General features: G+C 37.3%; 1 protein-coding gene, 3 long non-coding RNA genes and 1 pseudogene across 4 annotated transcripts; 1 reads left to right on the top strand and 4 right to left on the bottom strand.

Annotated features, from left to right (window-relative positions):
* Positions 1-388: 388 nt before the first annotated feature.
* On the bottom strand, positions 389-897 carry LOC123467063. Its single transcript, XR_006641601.1, has 3 exons — positions 821-897; positions 678-745; positions 389-621 (listed from the first exon to the last, which is right to left on the bottom strand). It is a non-coding gene; the product is annotated as an uncharacterized LOC123467063 (long non-coding RNA).
* Position 898: 1 nt separating this feature from the next.
* Positions 899-2004, bottom strand: LOC123467061. Its single transcript, XR_006641599.1, has 5 exons — positions 1498-2004; positions 1283-1441; positions 1197-1226; positions 1051-1118; positions 899-995 (listed from the first exon to the last, which is right to left on the bottom strand). It is a non-coding gene; the product is annotated as an uncharacterized LOC123467061 (long non-coding RNA).
* Positions 2005-5260: 3256 nt separating this feature from the next.
* LOC123467058 lies at positions 5261-7933 on the bottom strand. The gene is made up of 4 exons (XM_045167135.1): positions 7710-7933; positions 7460-7588; positions 7258-7389; positions 5261-7203 (listed from the first exon to the last, which is right to left on the bottom strand). Exons 1-4 carry the CDS (start codon positions 7849-7851, stop codon positions 5360-5362), a joined length of 2247 nt encoding a protein of 748 aa, XP_045023070.1. The 5' UTR covers positions 7852-7933; the 3' UTR covers positions 5261-5359.
* Positions 7934-8168: 235 nt separating this feature from the next.
* On the top strand, positions 8169-10794 carry LOC123467059 (annotated as a pseudogene).
* Positions 10795-16008: 5214 nt separating this feature from the next.
* On the bottom strand, positions 16009-17033 carry LOC123467071. The gene is made up of 5 exons (XR_006641606.1): positions 16741-17033; positions 16613-16673; positions 16488-16550; positions 16171-16357; positions 16009-16113 (listed from the first exon to the last, which is right to left on the bottom strand). It is a non-coding gene; the product is annotated as an uncharacterized LOC123467071 (long non-coding RNA).
* Positions 17034-17719: the final 686 nt, after the last annotated feature.

Raw genomic sequence — 17719 nt, 5'->3', positions numbered from 1 at the left:
TGTGTTGAAAAAGGTTTTTTTTCTTCATTATTTAAAACCATTAAATGTTATACAAAACACCCTTCGTTGTCATGTCCCACATAAATTTAGCCATGAAAATGTCGTTGCACAACCCTATAAGTTGCCGCATACAGCTCAAAACGGACCAATCAAAACCAAGCAATGGCTTCATTGTTTGTTTGGTTTGTTTCGTAAATTAGTTTTAAATTTTTTTCCTCTGGCAACATTCATTTCTCTGGCTCGCATAGCTTATTAAAACTATTTTTCGTAAAAAGATTCATAAATTTCGAAGCAACATGATGCTCGTTTGACTTTCCTAGGTTTTTGGCGTATCTTTTATTACACGAAGTGTGATTCTGAAAACCATATTTATATTGTTCATTGTTGCAAACTGAACATCATTACATGAAGAAAAAAAAACAGTCTCAATTGAAAAAGTAAAAAACATTGACTGCCATATCAAGATGTACAACAACATTATCAATATCAACAATAACACTCAAAGATAGTTGTCTTTTGTAGTGTATTGAAGGATGTTTCTTTTGGACCTTTGCTTGATATTTTTCTAGTCTCAGTGAATATTCCATTCCCAGATTCTTTATGTAATTTTCTGAATTTTATCTAAAAAAAAATGCTTTGTTATATATGCCACATTTGCATCTTTTATTCAATCTTACCTGAATTATAGCAGACTTGATAAAAGAAAGGATCCTTTTTTTAGTACGCAGGCTCATTCACAGCAGAACTAGAGTGTCATAAAGGAATTATTTTTTTTTAAATCACACATTGTTTTTCTTGTTAAAAGGAATAGATCACTCACTTGAAAACATTGACCTTGTATCAAGATGAACACTATCAATACCAACAATAACACTCAAAGATAGTTTTCTTTTGTAGTGCATTGTGGACCTTTCCTTTGAACATCCGCTTAATATTTTTCTAGTTTTAGTGAATATTCCATTCCTTCAATCTTTGTGTAATTTTGAGAAATTTATCTAAAATAAAAACTTTGTTATATATGCCATATTCGCATCTTTAATCCAATGTTACCTGTATTATAGAAGACTTGATAAAAGGAATGATCTTTTTTGGAGTACGCAGGCTCATTCACAGCAGAACTAGAGTAAATAGCCATAAAGGAATCAGGTAAGTTTAACACACATTTTTTTTCTTGTTAATAGGAATAGACCACTCACTCGAATTTTGTAGAATTTTAAAAATTTTATCTAAAATATAAATTATCGTTAAGTAGACTACAATTTCAGTTAAAATTCCATTGTACCTGAATTTAGAAAAGTTGAGGAAATAATATAGGGTCACGTAAGTTCTAGCATGCAGTTTGCTGAGAACCCTTTTGTTGAATGGCGGCACATAAGTACTTTTCTCCGTTGATAGTGATTAGCCCACCAACTCGATTTTCATGGAATTTTGGAAATTTCATCTGAAATAAAAAAATTTTCAAGTAAATCATGTATGCATCTTTAACTTCTATTAAACCTTAACAGTGGTCCCATCGATCTCTTTCCTAAAGATGACAATCCAAGTATCATCAGCATTTAGCGGAGGACAGCTTGAAGGAATGGGGGAAGCAGCAGTGGGGCTTACAGGAAGATTCAAAGAAGGAGTGCCCTGTAAATCTTTGATCTGAATGATAATTTCTCCGTTTTTTCGCTTCGCTCATCAATTTGCAACCGTTTCCTCTACCCACTTCAGACAAGTTGCGTCTTCTTAAAACCGCACTTCTTTCCTTTCTTAATTCTTTATTAATGGACTTCAATGAATCTCGTTTTCTATTAGGTTTCCCCATTTCTTTTCCACAAATATACCACAAAATACTGTTTACATGATTTTTCGCGCCCAAAACGTCTGCTGTTGACAGAGCGAAAGAATTAAAATTGTGCCATTGAGGGCAGCACGCGTAGCGGTGTCTAGAAGACGCGACGAAACGGTGCAACGAATTGATGGTCACATTCGTCCTACCGTTTCGTCGCGTTGGCTGAGATCAAGTTGGCTTTTTATTTGGCTCGCCCGATGTGGTTGTTCTCTAGGTTTTTCAACGGTAGCAGACGACTACCACATTTTTTCAAAAGTTTTCAGTCATATGTTGGATTACACGGTTTCGAACAACATACAAGAAATGCCAAAGTAGGGCTGTGGCCCGGGTCATGAAAACCCGGGTCAGATCCCGGGTCAAGGAAAAATAACCCGATAAAAGGCAACCCTTTAAGGAATTTTTTTTTTCGGGACGGGTTTCGGTACGGTTCAAGGGGTTTTCGGGCTAACCCGAGATGTGGCGCCATCTAGTAGTAAGACAAAGAAGGTTTTAACTCTTACGCTAAGTTACGAGTCAACAAAGCAGAATAGTTTAAAAACATAGCAATCTACAGTAACGGTCAGGAATCGGGGTATCTCTCTGCGTACTTGGGAACTCCCAAGTCACCAACCCACAGGCGCCTCGGGACGTTTGTCTCAATATAGTGCTGCGACTGGTGACCAATTTTCAAAACAATTTTTCCACTTTCCACAATTTCTACACAAGTTTTACACAATTCTATGCCAAACAAAATCACATATAGTTTTGAACTGCTGGAGATTATGCTAAAATGCTATGCTTTCCTACTTCAAGTTCTAGCTCATTGTAAAAAAATTTAAAGATATTGTGGATAGTGGAAAAAATCGTTTTGAAAATTGGCCACCATTCGCAGAAAACGTCCAAATGTACCTAAATCCTGTCAATCAGGCGATGCTGCTGGCAAAAAAGAAGTTTTCCAAATGTAAACGTTGTAATGGTTGAGTCTGATGACGAGACTGAAAAGAAGAGAAGAAAAGTGCATTTGACCAGATAATTACGCGGGACATGACCCGACCCGGGTTGTTTTTTCTGACCCACAGGTCAAGCGGGACGGGACATTTTTTTTGCCTCGTCGACCCGGTTCAAAACCCTTTAAGGAAAAAAACCCGTTAATTTTAACCCCTTAAGAAAAAACCCGTCCCATTTGGTCCGGGCCACAGCCCTATGCCAAAGTTAAGAGTGTGTTGTATTTGTGGTATTTCTTCAGGTTATTTTAAGAAGGATAGAAATTCCCGTAGTTTTTTTAATTTTCCAAACCCGAATATCAAAAAGTTAGTGCCATTTGATAAGGATCTGTTGGAAAGGAGGCTTGTTGCATGGAAAGAAGTTGTTGGAACTAACTATGATAATGTCCCTATTGGACTGACTTGTGTTTGTTCTGACCACTTCCACCACTCCACCGAATTTTTTTAAACAGATCAGACTGTAGCCGAAGAAAATGCAACATCTTTGGCCCAAACGAAAATGAAATCGGGTCAGCGGTTGAATTGATATCGATTTAAAAGCGGGAAAAAATCGACCGAGCGTGGTCCGTGGGGACCAGCTCGCTGCATCTCGGCTTGGCATTCTCGGAAATCGGTTTCCGAGAAAAACGTTCGACCCAAAGTTTGAAATGCCCGCAGATCAACTATCTGAGGTCGCATCGAAACAGGAATCACACGACGTCGATCTCGTGAATGTCTTCTATTTATTCATATTTTTTTTTAAATAATCGGACAAAAAATCGTGCGACAAATAAAAAGGGATTTTCCGAGAATAGCAGGTAGCCGCTCGGCGATTAGTATAGTCATTTTAGCTTTTGTACCTCAAACAATTAGTAATGAGAAGTTTTATTAATGAGCACTATTTCGACATACTTTTTAAGTAAGTGTGTAAAAAAATTCAAAAATCGTACGTAGGGATCACATATAAATTTTCAATTAAAAATTAGAAAATAAGAAATGGGGGTGTAATTTTAAATTTTTTTTGTTTTTATTACATGTAATCAAACTGTATGTGTTAATAAACGTGTGTTTCTAATTTAAATGTTTTTTGTGTAGATTTACTATTTTTTTTTAATTTTAAAGTTACTGAAATTGGTTTCCGCGTCGAAATTTTTTCGCCGTGTTTAACACGGCGCTTATGGCGCTACGCGTCTTGTTAAAATTGATGCTACATAAAAACTAAATAACCTAAAAATCCCCAAATAGTCTAGTTTTGTAGCCAATATAACCTAGTTTATTTTGTATTAATTATATCTTATGAATATAACACAGTAAAAAAGTTATAACCATTACAAAAAAAACTCCCCTTTTTTAGGTTTTTCCAAATTCCGCAAAATTCAAGTTGCTTTTACAACACACCCGCTAGGGTGACATTTTCGGGGGGCGCTGCAACTTTTACTCGACTACAACTATACAATTGAAACCTATTGTTATTGTTATAAAAAAATTCAAAATGTTGAAGTGTCGAAAATATGCAGGCCGTGTTATTAAATTTAAGATTACTCCTCGTTCCTATTTTTCGACACTTCACACACACAGACACACACACACACACACACACGACACAGTGTAAACTCAACAGTTCAACACCATGAAGTCTCCAATGTTGAACAACTACACTTTAATTGTAATCATGACCCACAACCCTGCTAACACGGCTGGTTTGATATCCGCCTATGCGACGTATGTTCATCCATTCTTCGTCGCGTCTATTTTTCGTCCAAAAAATACGACGATAGTGCGTATTTTTCACGTCTTTTTACGATGTTGCTATCTTGTCTATTTTGTATTAGTTTAAACTGTCTAATAGACGTGCTAATTTGCCACAAACTGGATATATTTTCCGTTTGTACAAATTACATCCATTAGATGACCAATTCAAATATTTATTTATTTTTAAAAAGATAACTTATGGCCCTGACGTACTTTATAAAAAATATCGCGGCAAATTCAAAAGGTCAAAGCTTTCTACATTTTCCACTTGTATTTTTATGTCTTGCAACATTTGAATAAATCACATTACAACATTTCAATCAATGATCATTTAGCAAACGAGCTAGAACAAAGAGGTGACACAAAATAAAATCCATTTTCAGGCAATTGCATGGGAATTCTCAGCATTTTACATTTCATCAACGAAATTGGCCAAGCTTGAACAATCGACGACAACTCACTAACAACTATTTCTTGGATGTCAATAGATGTTAAGGGGTAAACAAACAGGTTTTGTTGCTTGCAATATTTGTTTCCAATCAGATATACAGTCATGCTTGCAAGTTTCTTTAGCAGGCAAATGGGTCTATATCCTTTCATTTTGTTTGGACGGAAGGGATACTATGGTGCCTACCATACCCTCGTTTTCTTTCCATTCTTCTCTTCCTCTACGTTTCAGTCAATTTTCCTACTTTTAATTTTGCACTTTTTTCGCGGGTTGCGAAGAAAGAGAAATAGGAATAGCATAAAGGGGTACGGTAGGCACCAAAGTATCCCCTCCATCAAAAAGAAATAGAAGGATATAGACCGATTAGCCTGCTAAAGAAACTTCCAAGTATGACTGTACATCTCCAATATGATCCCGAATAATATTGCGGATTAGAATTACAGTATGATCGCATAGAATTGCGCAATTATTAGGAAATTTTGTAGTCGCACTCCATTTCCCCCATGAAAACATAGAAAATTGGCTCGTTTTTAAATGATTAAAATTAGTTGGTAGTGGTCCTTTCCGATGGGGATTCGACAACGATAATGAGCTTTTATGGGGCTGGTCAGGGCTGAAATGAACATTCATTTCTATTTCGTGTAAGCGTCGAACTAATTGTTCCAACGGCTTTGCGCTGTGTCTCAGTAGATGCTTCATGGTTTGGAGTTTGTTTTCAGAAGGAAAGGCGCTAAACCTGTCAAGATTTCCATAAAGAAGGACATCATCAGGTAGGTGGATAAGGTTGTGAACATTGTAAGTGATAAACACTTTCTTAAAAATCTTTTTAGACTTTCGGACATATGCACGTAAAAGTCCTCTTGCATACTCGGTAAAAAGAATGCATTTAACTGGGTGTACTAAAAGCTTGATTGCTACGTGTAATAAGAGAAAATGTTTGTAGACTCGGGGAGGGAGGATTCCCATAAATGCCACAGGGTCTATGTACAGGAGATGCAAACGATGTTCCGTGGTTTTCATGTGAGGAAAATCGTCTAGTGTTCGTGTCTTTCGCGGAAATTCAGAAGGAATATATCCCTTTATGGCAACCAGGTATTGGGATACCTTTTTCACCAGCTCAGGACGTAGATGGACACGATCATACTTTCCACGAACCCATTCACTCATAGACTTTTTTTGGACCCCCAAACAGACCAAATGCATATAATCTAACGGGATATTTTTTACCATATCTTTTAACACTTTTTCTACTATTGATCTTTTTTTTTTTTTATCAAAATGATTCAAATATGCCACTGGTCTCTGCCGAAAAAGGGCATCTGTTCTTGCAGGAGCATTAAGATCGGGATACGTTACCCGCCCACCGTGTTTGCCTGTGTTTCTAACCCAATCTCCTTTGGTGGTGCATTTGTGGCAACAATTATAGCTATTATGAGGGACGACACTTGTAGCAAAACTGCGTGCTGAGGCCTCAAACAACATGGCAATAGTTTCAATCTTTAATAGTCTACCACGAAACTCAAAACTATTTTTTTGTAGATCGGACAGTTCAGTCACAAATTCTAGTAAAAAATCGTTGATGCAGTTTGGTTTCTTGATGCCACAAAATACTCCAACTACAATTAGTTTGGCATATTCTACGTTGTATAACTTCCCCACAATGGGCCAAAAACTGTTTCCACTACTTTTAACCAAAGGGAGCCCATCGATATTCCATATAAATTGCAAAACATTTGGAATGTCCTTTGAGTTCAAAAGAGCCAAAACAACAGCAAGAGTCGAAGCTATGCCAAAATTTAAGAAGGAACCAGGCTCAACAACTCTGCATTGAATTCTGGATCTCAGTGACTTGAGCAGTGTTCTCGAGTCCAAGGGAAGATACGCCAGACCAGCTTGTCTGTTTAAACGCTTCAATAGGTTCGAGACATGAGCTCTTGGTATGTTGCAATCCAGTACCCATTCAGCAAGACTCCGTCCCACAGCTTCTTCATGAGAAACATCAATGTTCTCATCATTTAAATTGACCAGCCAATCATTGACGTAGTCATCTGGGATGGATGATTCACTAACAGATTTGTGGTAAGAATCATCTTCCTCCAAAGGTTCCTCCCAGTCAAGATTTTCATCGTTCATGAAATGTTGGTAATCTGTGGTATAACCTGAAGCACCTGAAGCCTGACTGTCACCTTCAAGAAAATTGGGATGGCCTGGGAATAAACATAAATGAATAAGGATTGTGATTCATAATGTTACTGTGTTACCATTAAACTCATTGCTCATTGATGTTGTCCCAACACTTGCTAGAGGAAGATGTAAGTGTTCATCGGTGTTGACACTCTTGCTTGATGTAGTTTCGCTGTTGACAACTTCAGCTGCGAGTACATTTTCATCACCTAACATTACACAGAAATATATTAGGATGTAAATATACACCACATTATTATTCTATAGAAGTAGTATTACCAATCAACTCTATCCTCAATGCTGGTGTAACACTTGTTTGTGATGGAGGCAAGTCATTGCTGATGTTCACAGTCCCGTCAGTTGCCTCACAATGAGTTCCAACATCATCTGTTAGTAAATTCTGACTCCCTATAATGAAAGTCATAAAATTAATGAAGATTACAACACTCCCCAGCCATGGAGTAATATTCAACATTGCATTTACTAAACATGGTTTACTAGAACGGAGTTTTCAATCAAATTTACTTACAAAGCAATCCATCAATGTATTTGTTTGTGTATTCTTTTTTCCGTCTTAGTGTTTGGCGGTATCCCACTTCTATTTTCTTGGTCCGAACAGCATTAGGGTCATCCTGTTTTCCATCAGCCATTATTTTAACACCAGGCAGCATGGAAAATTAGATAGACATTTTTAATTTTTAGTCTGTTCGCCTCAACTCAAAAAGATAAACGAGTGTAATGCCATCGACATAGTGGCTGGTCTAACCACAACCAGTCAAAGATTGTCTAACTTCTTTGATTACAGTTTTTGTTTTACCTAATGTTTCGGCATAATACGTTAAACTATTATTAACGAATTAAGCCAATTTTTTAAATTTCAGATATTTAAATATATACTTCATTTTATAGTTCAAAATAGAATGTAAAATTTAAATAAGATTCTTGCTTTCACCACAGTCGCTTGTTTGCGCCCACCGCCCAGCACCGTAGCAGACGAGAAAAAGTAGTCGCGTGGTTGGTTTTTTGTTTTAGATTTGCTTTTCGTACAACACATACCACATGCTTGAACTGGTTAATACCATTCTTGATTGCACTATATATTTCGAATGATGGATTCTCAAATTCAAAGTAGTGTAAGTAATTAAAGTAATGCCGTGTATGTTTTCTTGTATATTTATCAATACCTGTCTCACTTTTGGAACAGGGAAGCAAGCAAAACAAGTTTCACATCGTAAATTTAGACGTGGATGTCGTGATTTTGAACAAGAAAGTGAAACAAGTACAATTGGCAGTTGTACCGGATATTTGGGTGTCAGATGGAATCTGCTACTACCCTAATTCCAAGAATTCCCTGCCTTATGTCATGAGAAGATCCCCCGTTGGAAAAAATTGGAAAACATATCCATCAACCATCAAGTCAACGTTTGGTAACTAAACTCTATACATTTAGTTTCTCAATGTGAAACAAAGAATCCGTTAATATTTCAGATACCTACACAGAAGCTAGAATCAAGTTGGCTGGAATTAATTCTGACATCGAAACTACAGATTCTCAACATGATGCATGTGCTGCTGTGAATGAGGAGGGTAGATCCAAACGTAAGAAGAGGAAACCTACGAGACAATTGAGTGCAGATGAATCAGCAGAAATTCAGATAGTAGTGATTCTGATTTGGAAGAGTGTGACGATGAAGATGTTCAACCTGCTGTCCCAGCTGGCTGATGTGCTGAAAAAAGTATGTGCATTCTCTCAAAATGTTTCATGTATAATTTTAAATGTATTTTTGTTTCATTTAGATAAATCTGCCACATGTTATTTACCTCCACAATCTTCTACGGCACCTGATAGACAGGTCTTTACTGTTCCTCTTACTGTCAATGATGTAAGAAGCAGCCAGCAACCAACAGCCGGATTAATTAATCAGTTGGACCAGCCAGCAATAATGCCTCCACCTTTTCAACAATCTTTTATTCCAGAACATGTATCCAACGGAGAACCATCAAGTAGTTATCATCGTGAAAGTTATCACTCTCCACCGCGTTATCAACAGCAGTTCTACCCAACTTCTGATTCATGGGCACATAATAGTGCCATGCAGCAGCAAACACACACTGCAGTATCAAACGAAACTGTTCAGAGTAATTATTTCTTGTATTTTCTTACTTCAGTATCGTGACTAATCGTGAAATAATTGTACTTTTTCCAGATGACCAATACTCTACAAGGGCCCCATCAGATTATTGGAACTCTGCACAGCCTAGAACTTCTGGTGTGAACTATCACATCAATGGTTATCAGCAACAATCCAGGATTTCAGAGAACAGATACTTAACTGAAATCGGTCGTGTAGTGAACACTGTTCCCGAGACTCCTTTATTGACTCAAAATCTTCCAAACAACACTCGTGATACAGTTTCAGTTCTGCCTCGAAGAGATCTTCCTAGTCTGGGTAAAAGATATAACCACCATGCATTTGTAGAATTTATAATTTCTCGTTGTTATTTTAAAGAGTCTACGCAACAAACGAAGAAACGACATCGGCACCCCGAGCAGGAATCTTTTGGATTGTCAGTTTTTAAGTCCTTTGCCCAAATTTCTCAAGGGATTGAGAAACTTTCAAAAGCCTTACAAGTAATTAGTATCGCGATTGAGAAAGGACAATCTTCAATCGCATTGCCAACGATGGAATTCGACGGCCTACCTGTTAAAGATATCGAATCGCTACGATTGTTGGAGATAAAGCTGTTGGATCCAGCTACTTTCAAAGAATTTGTGAGTAATTGCTGGCAATATATTTATCTCGTGTAACTTGGATTTTATTTTATTATGATATGCAGGTATTGATGGTCAGTCGTATTGGTGGAAATGGAGCGGCCAATTTTGTCGATCGAGCCTGGGACGAAATTCTTAATGTAAATGCTAAAGCAAGTTGCAATTGGAATGGTGCAAAGCGTAAGGGAACTGATCAAAAGTATGGCCTAGAAAATTCCACAGTTACTGCAGCAGTATTCAGTGAGTATTTTGTTAGTTATCTCTCCTCTAGTTCGTAATATTTACAACACAAAAATGTATTTTTCAGAAGCCGTTCTGGATAAGTTTTCCGGTTCGGACAAAAACGAATTGACAAATTTTACGAAACTTGCAGTGAAGCACGCGCCCGGGAAACAAAGGAAATAGAACGCCGCTGCTGCCGTTGCTGAAGAAGACGAACCACTTGGATAAACACAAGGTGTGCCAGATTTGATAATTGCTTCTGTAAATTCTAACCTTTATCGTGTGTTTGTGTATCCTTATAGTTCTATATGCCATTCAAGAGAATCAGTTTGAATGGTCAGCCAAATTTTTGCATCAAGACAAAACTGCGATTTTCAGAAGAAAACACATCGACAACAGGATATTCTTGAAAAAATACCTGTAGTTTGTCTTCTCGTATATTGCCGGTTCAATCGAAGAATTGTTGATTCTTTTGATGTTCTTTGTCCGTTTTTTTCATTTGTGTTGATTGACCTCCCTTGTTGTCATCAAACTCGTCTCAACACACTAAATAATCTGGAATTGTCTTACACTTATCGCTATATTTGTAAGTGGAAAATACAACGAGTATTACATTTAATTCATGGCAAACTTTATTTAATTTAAATGTATTTCGGCTGTACATATTTCGGCTAAATTGGATGTAGGGTGGAGAGTCCAAAACATGGACAAACAGTGTATAACCTACATCCAAATGTGACCAGGGTAAAATTTCAAACACGTCCACATCTTGTCCATTTGAATATCCTATAGACGTAAAAAAATTACGTTGAAAGATGTGACATTAGGACAGACATTCAACGTACCATGGATGAACAAAATGTATATCCAATCGTCCAATATGGATAGCAGGGGTACGTTGTTGAGATGTAAGCGTGCTAGCAGGGAAGTCGATTACGAAAATTAGTGGACTACCATTTCCAATTATGGGACAACTTCCAACATGTAAGTTCTTAGTTTCAAAATCAAAGCTACTAGTACCAATAATTCAAATCGAAGTTTGACAACAAATAGTAACACTGCTATTTCAAACAACACAAATTGTATTGCAAATTTGCAATAAATATTAAAATCAGTTATGTACTATAATAGGTTCATTGCCACATAGTAAATTTACTCTCAAGTATTGTGATTCAATAGAAACTACTGCTACTACAAACACAGTTGTAGAAGGTAAAATATTATATGTCAAACGTGAATCTAATCTTGCAAACACTAACGTTTTACTGTTTGAAAACACCTTACAACAACAGGTTCACGCTTCCCAACCCATAAGACGGTTAATAGGAAGGTGCATCGATTAACTCGATTTCCACATAATGGGAAAAAAAGTAAGAAATCAAACAACATTTTGTTTCTTTGAATATTCTAATAATTAAATGTTAAAATCTATTTTCTTAGATGGCAAAAACGTCAATAACACAAAAAAGACAGCTGTTTTTAATTCTGCGGCTAACAATTATTCAACGAAAATTGTACGTAATGCTGAAAGGAAGGATAAACAGAAGATTTGTAAAGAAACCGTCAAAATACCAAACTACGAAACCCCTTCATTACTAGGAAAATATGCAGAAACAGTGAACATCCGCACTTACAACGATGTGGCGATTGACGATTTCCTTGTTTCTACTACTACAAGGCCTCATTCGATGTCAAAGCTTCTCTCTTCGGATGTGCGTCATGCGACGTTCGGGAATTTCAAATGGGACTCGACAAAACAAAGCGTTTCTGTGACCGACACCTTAGTGAATCGGGAAAATTCCATAAAACGCCGGAACAATATGCAGCCTGGCTCAAGATAAAACAGAAATTCAGGCCTGTTTTCAGTTGGTTCAAAGGCTACAATTCAACCATCTACAATTTCCACCCTGAATGCGTCAACACCAACTTGGACGCCGACGGCAACGTCATAGAACTGGTTAAACTCTGCCCGGTTTGTTCAAGCTGTGCCGATAACGTAGAACAATCATTTCCGCGTTACTCGATCGCAAACGGAATCGACTACGGCGTTTTTTTCCGACTATCTTGGCTGAAACCTTTGAGCTTGACGGAAGAGCACGCCATCTCATTAACACGACCGTACGGCTGCATCGTTAAACTGTCAGGCTTCAACTGTGCAGAACGCCAGTCGGCGAAAAAAGGCCATTTCATTTTCTTTCGGCAAGCGCAAGCAGCTCAACAAATGGCAGATGCTACTAAACCCGATCGTCTACGAGTGTTGCCTGATGTAAGCGACATCAAAAAATACATTGCCATTACTTTCATTGGAGCCGACCAAAGTTGGAAAACTCTAACGCCCAATCGATTTCGTGATATTGACGATTTGAAAATTCGTTCAAGTTGAGTTTACGATTGGTTGGAAGCTTTGCAAGCCGTCCATCCTAGTTCCGCAAACATCATCATCGATGATTCGCAGCCTATCGCCAATCAACTAAACAGCGTGATACACAAACTCATCCTGAACGCAGAAATCCTATCTTCGGATATCGAAATCAACATTGACAAAGTCGCCACCGAAAGACCAGCCAACAAACCAATCGCAGAAGACGAAATAAACAACGAACCGCTACCAACTACAGAAACTTCTGGGAATACAAGTGCATCAACAATTCCGTCGACTTTCGAAGAAGAAGAAACACATCCACCGAACGTGTCAAACGAGATTGAACCTATGGAAATGCATTCATCGTTCTTGACTCAACGTGACCCACGTCAGAAAAATGATAAAGAGCAAAAATGTGGCGGATTACACGAAACGTTAACTAACAGTGGACAACCACATAGAGCAAGTACTTTCATGCAAGAACAAGGGGAAGAACGCCTAACAAACGAAGAAGGTTTACCGATTATTGCTGTGACTGAACCTTTGTTTAAGATACCGCTTGAACCACCAACTATTCAAGGAATTCGAGACGGAAACATGCACGCAGGAGACGACAATGTCGACATGATTACCTTGAAACTAGACGAAGAAAACCCTTCAACGCAACCGAACTCTCACTTCCAGAATCCCTGTTTCGCCAATCAACGAGTACACGAGCTACTTGGACGTGAAGAAACCTTACCCGAAGAACCGAACGTGAGGACGAAAGCATCGAAAGAACCCAGCAACGAATATGAATCGAACGATGACCTCATCTATACACGATCTCTTGAATTTTCTCTATTTATTGGTATTTTCCAGGAAGTAATCGGACACAAATTTAACGACAAATAAAAAGGGATTTCCCGAGAAAAGCAGGTAGCCGCTCGGCGATATCGTCAAGTCCCTAGAGAAGAACCTTTTTGACCCAAAATATCTTACAGCTTTTGGGCGCTTTTTCCAGATGCGCTTTTCTTACGCGTCTAACTAGGCCGCGAACTCACTACGAACGCGCTTCTTAACTAACGATCCCTTAACAAATACTTCCCGAAGGGCGATACGCGAACGCGCATAACTTGTACGTATCATATAGGATATATAGGATGTAAATATATAGGGATATGTATAATATAAAGGACATAATATATAGAGTGGTTCAAGGTTGCCATCTTGGATAGGTATTTCTCCCAGTTTGGTGCAGCCTTAAACAAAAAAGCATTGGCAATTTTAGTATTTTTGGTGGGAAACGAATGAAAGTGAACAATTTTTGTAATGGGTGTAGTTTACAATGCCTGAACTTTCAATATTTTCAAAAAATCTTGAACCGATAGCAAAGAATCGGTTGTTATAGCTTTTGTCGTCGTTGAAAATTTATGATCCAAACTTGATTGACGAAAATCTTTGGAAAAAATATCGTGATGCCATTCCAATTGTTCCGGCAGTGACGTGGCCTAAGCTAATTGACTATTTTCAAAATGAAAAAAGTCGAAATACTGGAGAACCACTGCAAGTTCAAAAAGAAGTTATTGCTGCCATGGAGCAGAATCTGGATAACCAATGGTTTAGGGACTTTAGTGGGTTAGAGCTGACCAGCAACACAGTCGTGCTGAAAGCCAAGGTATATTCATCACACTATTTCTTCGTGTTATGTGAATCACATTTTATATTGTATTTATACATAGGTTACAGCATCACAAAAAAATCAAATAATCAAAAAATTCACAACATCATCAAAACACGTTTGTCTTCTCTCTATTGCTTCAACTTTTACACCTTTGTTAAAAATGGATATATTTTATAAATATTGACGAATTCTATTTCTAATGAATTCTGCACTAGAGAGAAGACAAACGTATTTAACATAAGGAAATAGGCAATGTTGCAAAAGGCGCAAATTTCAAAAAATTGTGTATTTCAATCAAAAATTTCATATATAAATAATTGCCTAATCTAGATTAATTAGGTATTTAAGGATAAGGAATCAAATTAAGCTTAAATGAAATCAATTTCTGGACACATTGATTGGTAATTTTATAGATAACGAACGAAAAACCCCAATTTTTACTATACCCCCGAGAGGCGAGGGGCCTCCTATACTAGCGAACCTGGCGGGGAATCTTGGGACCCTTTAGTGAACACCCGCCGGTCTTGGGGATAGCCGAGAGTGTACCTTTCCTATTATATCGTGATCCAAACCATCTAGTCGAAATTTTCACTGAGACCAGGGGCCGAATTCCGAACCTCATTTTAAGCAAATTCTTACAAGTTTTTTCTTAGATCGCGGAAATTCTTGAGCTTAGGAGCCAAGGTTGATTCTGAACACTTTTGGGGACCTAAGGCGGTCCAAAAAGTCAAGAATTTTAAAGTTTTTTATTGTTCAAGCCACTTTAAATTTTTGCTTGGTAAGGTACCTTTTCGTTTGCTTAAACAGTGAAAAGTCACCCAAAAGTTTGCTTGAAACGCAAAAGTTGGCTTAGAAGTTGGCTAAAGGCCATTAAAAAGTTGCTGATTAGTACATGTAGACAGCCATCACTTATTTGTTGACATTGTTTTGAATTACAGAATGGACCGAAATGTTTTGCTTTTAGATGAATGGAAGAAGAGCTTAAAAACATCGATGTTTTCCCAGAAAGTGAATTTAGTGACAGTTCTAGTTAATAGTTTTTTTAAATTAATATTTTGGGTTTGTCGGTAGGAGCACCAAGTAAAATACACTCAATTATTTCGTCCCATGCCTTCTTCTGCTCCTTTTTGTGACAACGGGACTGAATTTTTTCCATAGAACATTTTATTTTTACATTTATGCAAATTTTAGAACTATTTAGTAAAAATTGGCGTCCTTTTTCTAGAAAAGTGTTATTAAACTGATTGCTTTTCTTAGTGCGCATTCGAACAATAATATTTCCTGTTGTTGGTTTGACCAGTTATTTTTATCACCATTATTGCTTTATTTGGCCATATAATAGCAAAAAAATTACAGCTAAAAACAATGCCGCGTGTTAATTAAGACGACTTCTTCTGGTGCCCTTAGCGAAAGTAAACCCTATTGGCTGATTTTATGTACCCACGTAACAACCCACTAAATTTTGAGTCAAGCTAAGAAAAAAGTGGCGAAGAGAATTCTTGCCTGGGGTCAGACTTGCCACTCCGATCAATTTTTTATCTTGATCGGCGATCCGATCATTAGAGATTGATGGGATCGGTCGATTCGATCAATCTCTGTTTGATCGGATCGCCGATCAAATTTTGCCGATCTTTTTTTCCGATAATTTCTGGGCGACATCTAGTGTGCATCATTCACAGTGACATCATTCACAGTGATTCATGATGCAGTGATTTTTTTTGTAGAATAGAGAATACAGTAGAATTTTTGTAAACCTGTAACTTTTTTATGTTTTAGTACTATACAGTTCAGAAATGTGGTACAAATCAATTTATTTACATGTCGTGTATTTAGTTTACTTTATTTCAAATATAAAATTGAGTTAGAATACTGCTTGATGATTACCATTCGTTAAATATCGTGGGATCGTGGGACTAAAGATTATGTTTTCAATTATTCACGTGAACTGAAATATAAAATTTACTACCTACCAAATAGTGTCTTTTGGCGTTAAATCTAGTATCGTTGAAGACTATCAGTGGTTTTTGAGTGCCGTACTTCTTAACCTTCATTTTACATCCTTCAAATAAGCACCTGTACATCCGGGCTTTTTTTCCTTCTGCGTCTCCCAACAGTTCGAAGAATTCACTTGGCAGCTCAAGTTTTTTCTCATTAGAACTATAAATGTTACAAATAATAGAAAAAAAGTTACTTGGATCTAATATAAAGTAAATGACGGCAGTACCGTGAAAAAAAATAACTGTATTCTACGCTAAGTACAACAGACCATTGTTTACAATTGTCCTACCTATTATTTCCAGAAATGCTCTCGTTAGGGTCCACATTTTCTAGGGAGCCACAGTCTGACATCCTAAAGATATTCAGTAAACGTAGTTAGACTAGAAAGGACAATGAGTCTTGCAGCAATAATACTTGTTCGATTCAAGGAACAGTTGCCAAGACCACAGCTGTTAAGGAAGCAAAAGTGCACAACCTACAATGATTATGATTTAAAAAGTAAGCCAATGTCAAAGATAACTCATGGCAGCTAAAGCAAATACCTTTATCAAAGCTTGATGGAAATAAAAAGTACCGCTTCACTGTCTTTCAGTAAACGTAGTTAGACTAGAAAGGACAATAAGTTTTGCAGAGACAATAATTGTGCGATTAAAGGAACACTTGCCCAGACCACAGCTGTAAAGGAAGCTCAACCTACAATGATTATGATTTAAAAAGTAAGCTCATGGATATAATAAAAACTGACGCGTGACGGCTGAGTCCTGTCGGTCAGTGTCATTTACAGTAAATGAGTGTAAAGAAGCTTTACCATGGCAAAAGAATCTATTAGTTTTACCGTGTCTAAAAATTCTATCGTTAGATAGTGAAAAGTTTGATCGGAAAATTGATCGCCGATCGGATAATTTTTTTTTTATCGCCGATCCGATCGCCGATCAATCTCAAATGAGCGGATCGGCAATCAATTTTTTTATCGTGATCGGGATCGCGATCAATTTTTGAGCGCGATCACAGCAAGTCTGCCTGGGGTCGAATTTTGAACACCGTACTGTTGCTTAGCCAATACTTAACTTAGAGATAAGTCTGACTTATCGATAAGTGGCAATTTTGAACAAAAATGAAAAAGTTAAGTAAAATACTTCAGCCAAAAAAGAGATAAGTTAAGCAAGAAAATGGAGATAAGTCCAAGGTACCTCAGGAGGTACCTTATCTCTGTACTGTAAGTTTGTACTTTCGACGCATTTCATCACTAAATTTAGCAAAATATTTGTGGTTGTGCTATAAGAAAAAATTTAAAACGCGTCTGCTAGACAATAGAGCAGTAAAACATCCTACGTTGGTACCCTATTCATTTTTCATTTCCCAATTTTTTTCTAGTCCTAGTTCTATCTGGTTTATTTTTATTTAGCTATTGTTTGTGAGTGAATTGTTGTTCATCCCCTTGTAGCAGACGAATTTCTGGCAACAAACGAAATTCTTCGGCTAAAAGAGACGAGCAACTTACAAACAAAAATAAAATAAAAA

This window comes from Daphnia magna, unplaced genomic scaffold, assembly GCF_020631705.1.
Source record: "Daphnia magna isolate NIES unplaced genomic scaffold, ASM2063170v1.1 Dm_contigs141, whole genome shotgun sequence".
Taxonomy (NCBI): domain Eukaryota; kingdom Metazoa; phylum Arthropoda; class Branchiopoda; order Diplostraca; family Daphniidae; genus Daphnia; species Daphnia magna.
The sequence above is the reverse complement of the archived record's forward strand: the minus strand, read 5'-3'. Positions and strand labels throughout refer to the sequence as shown.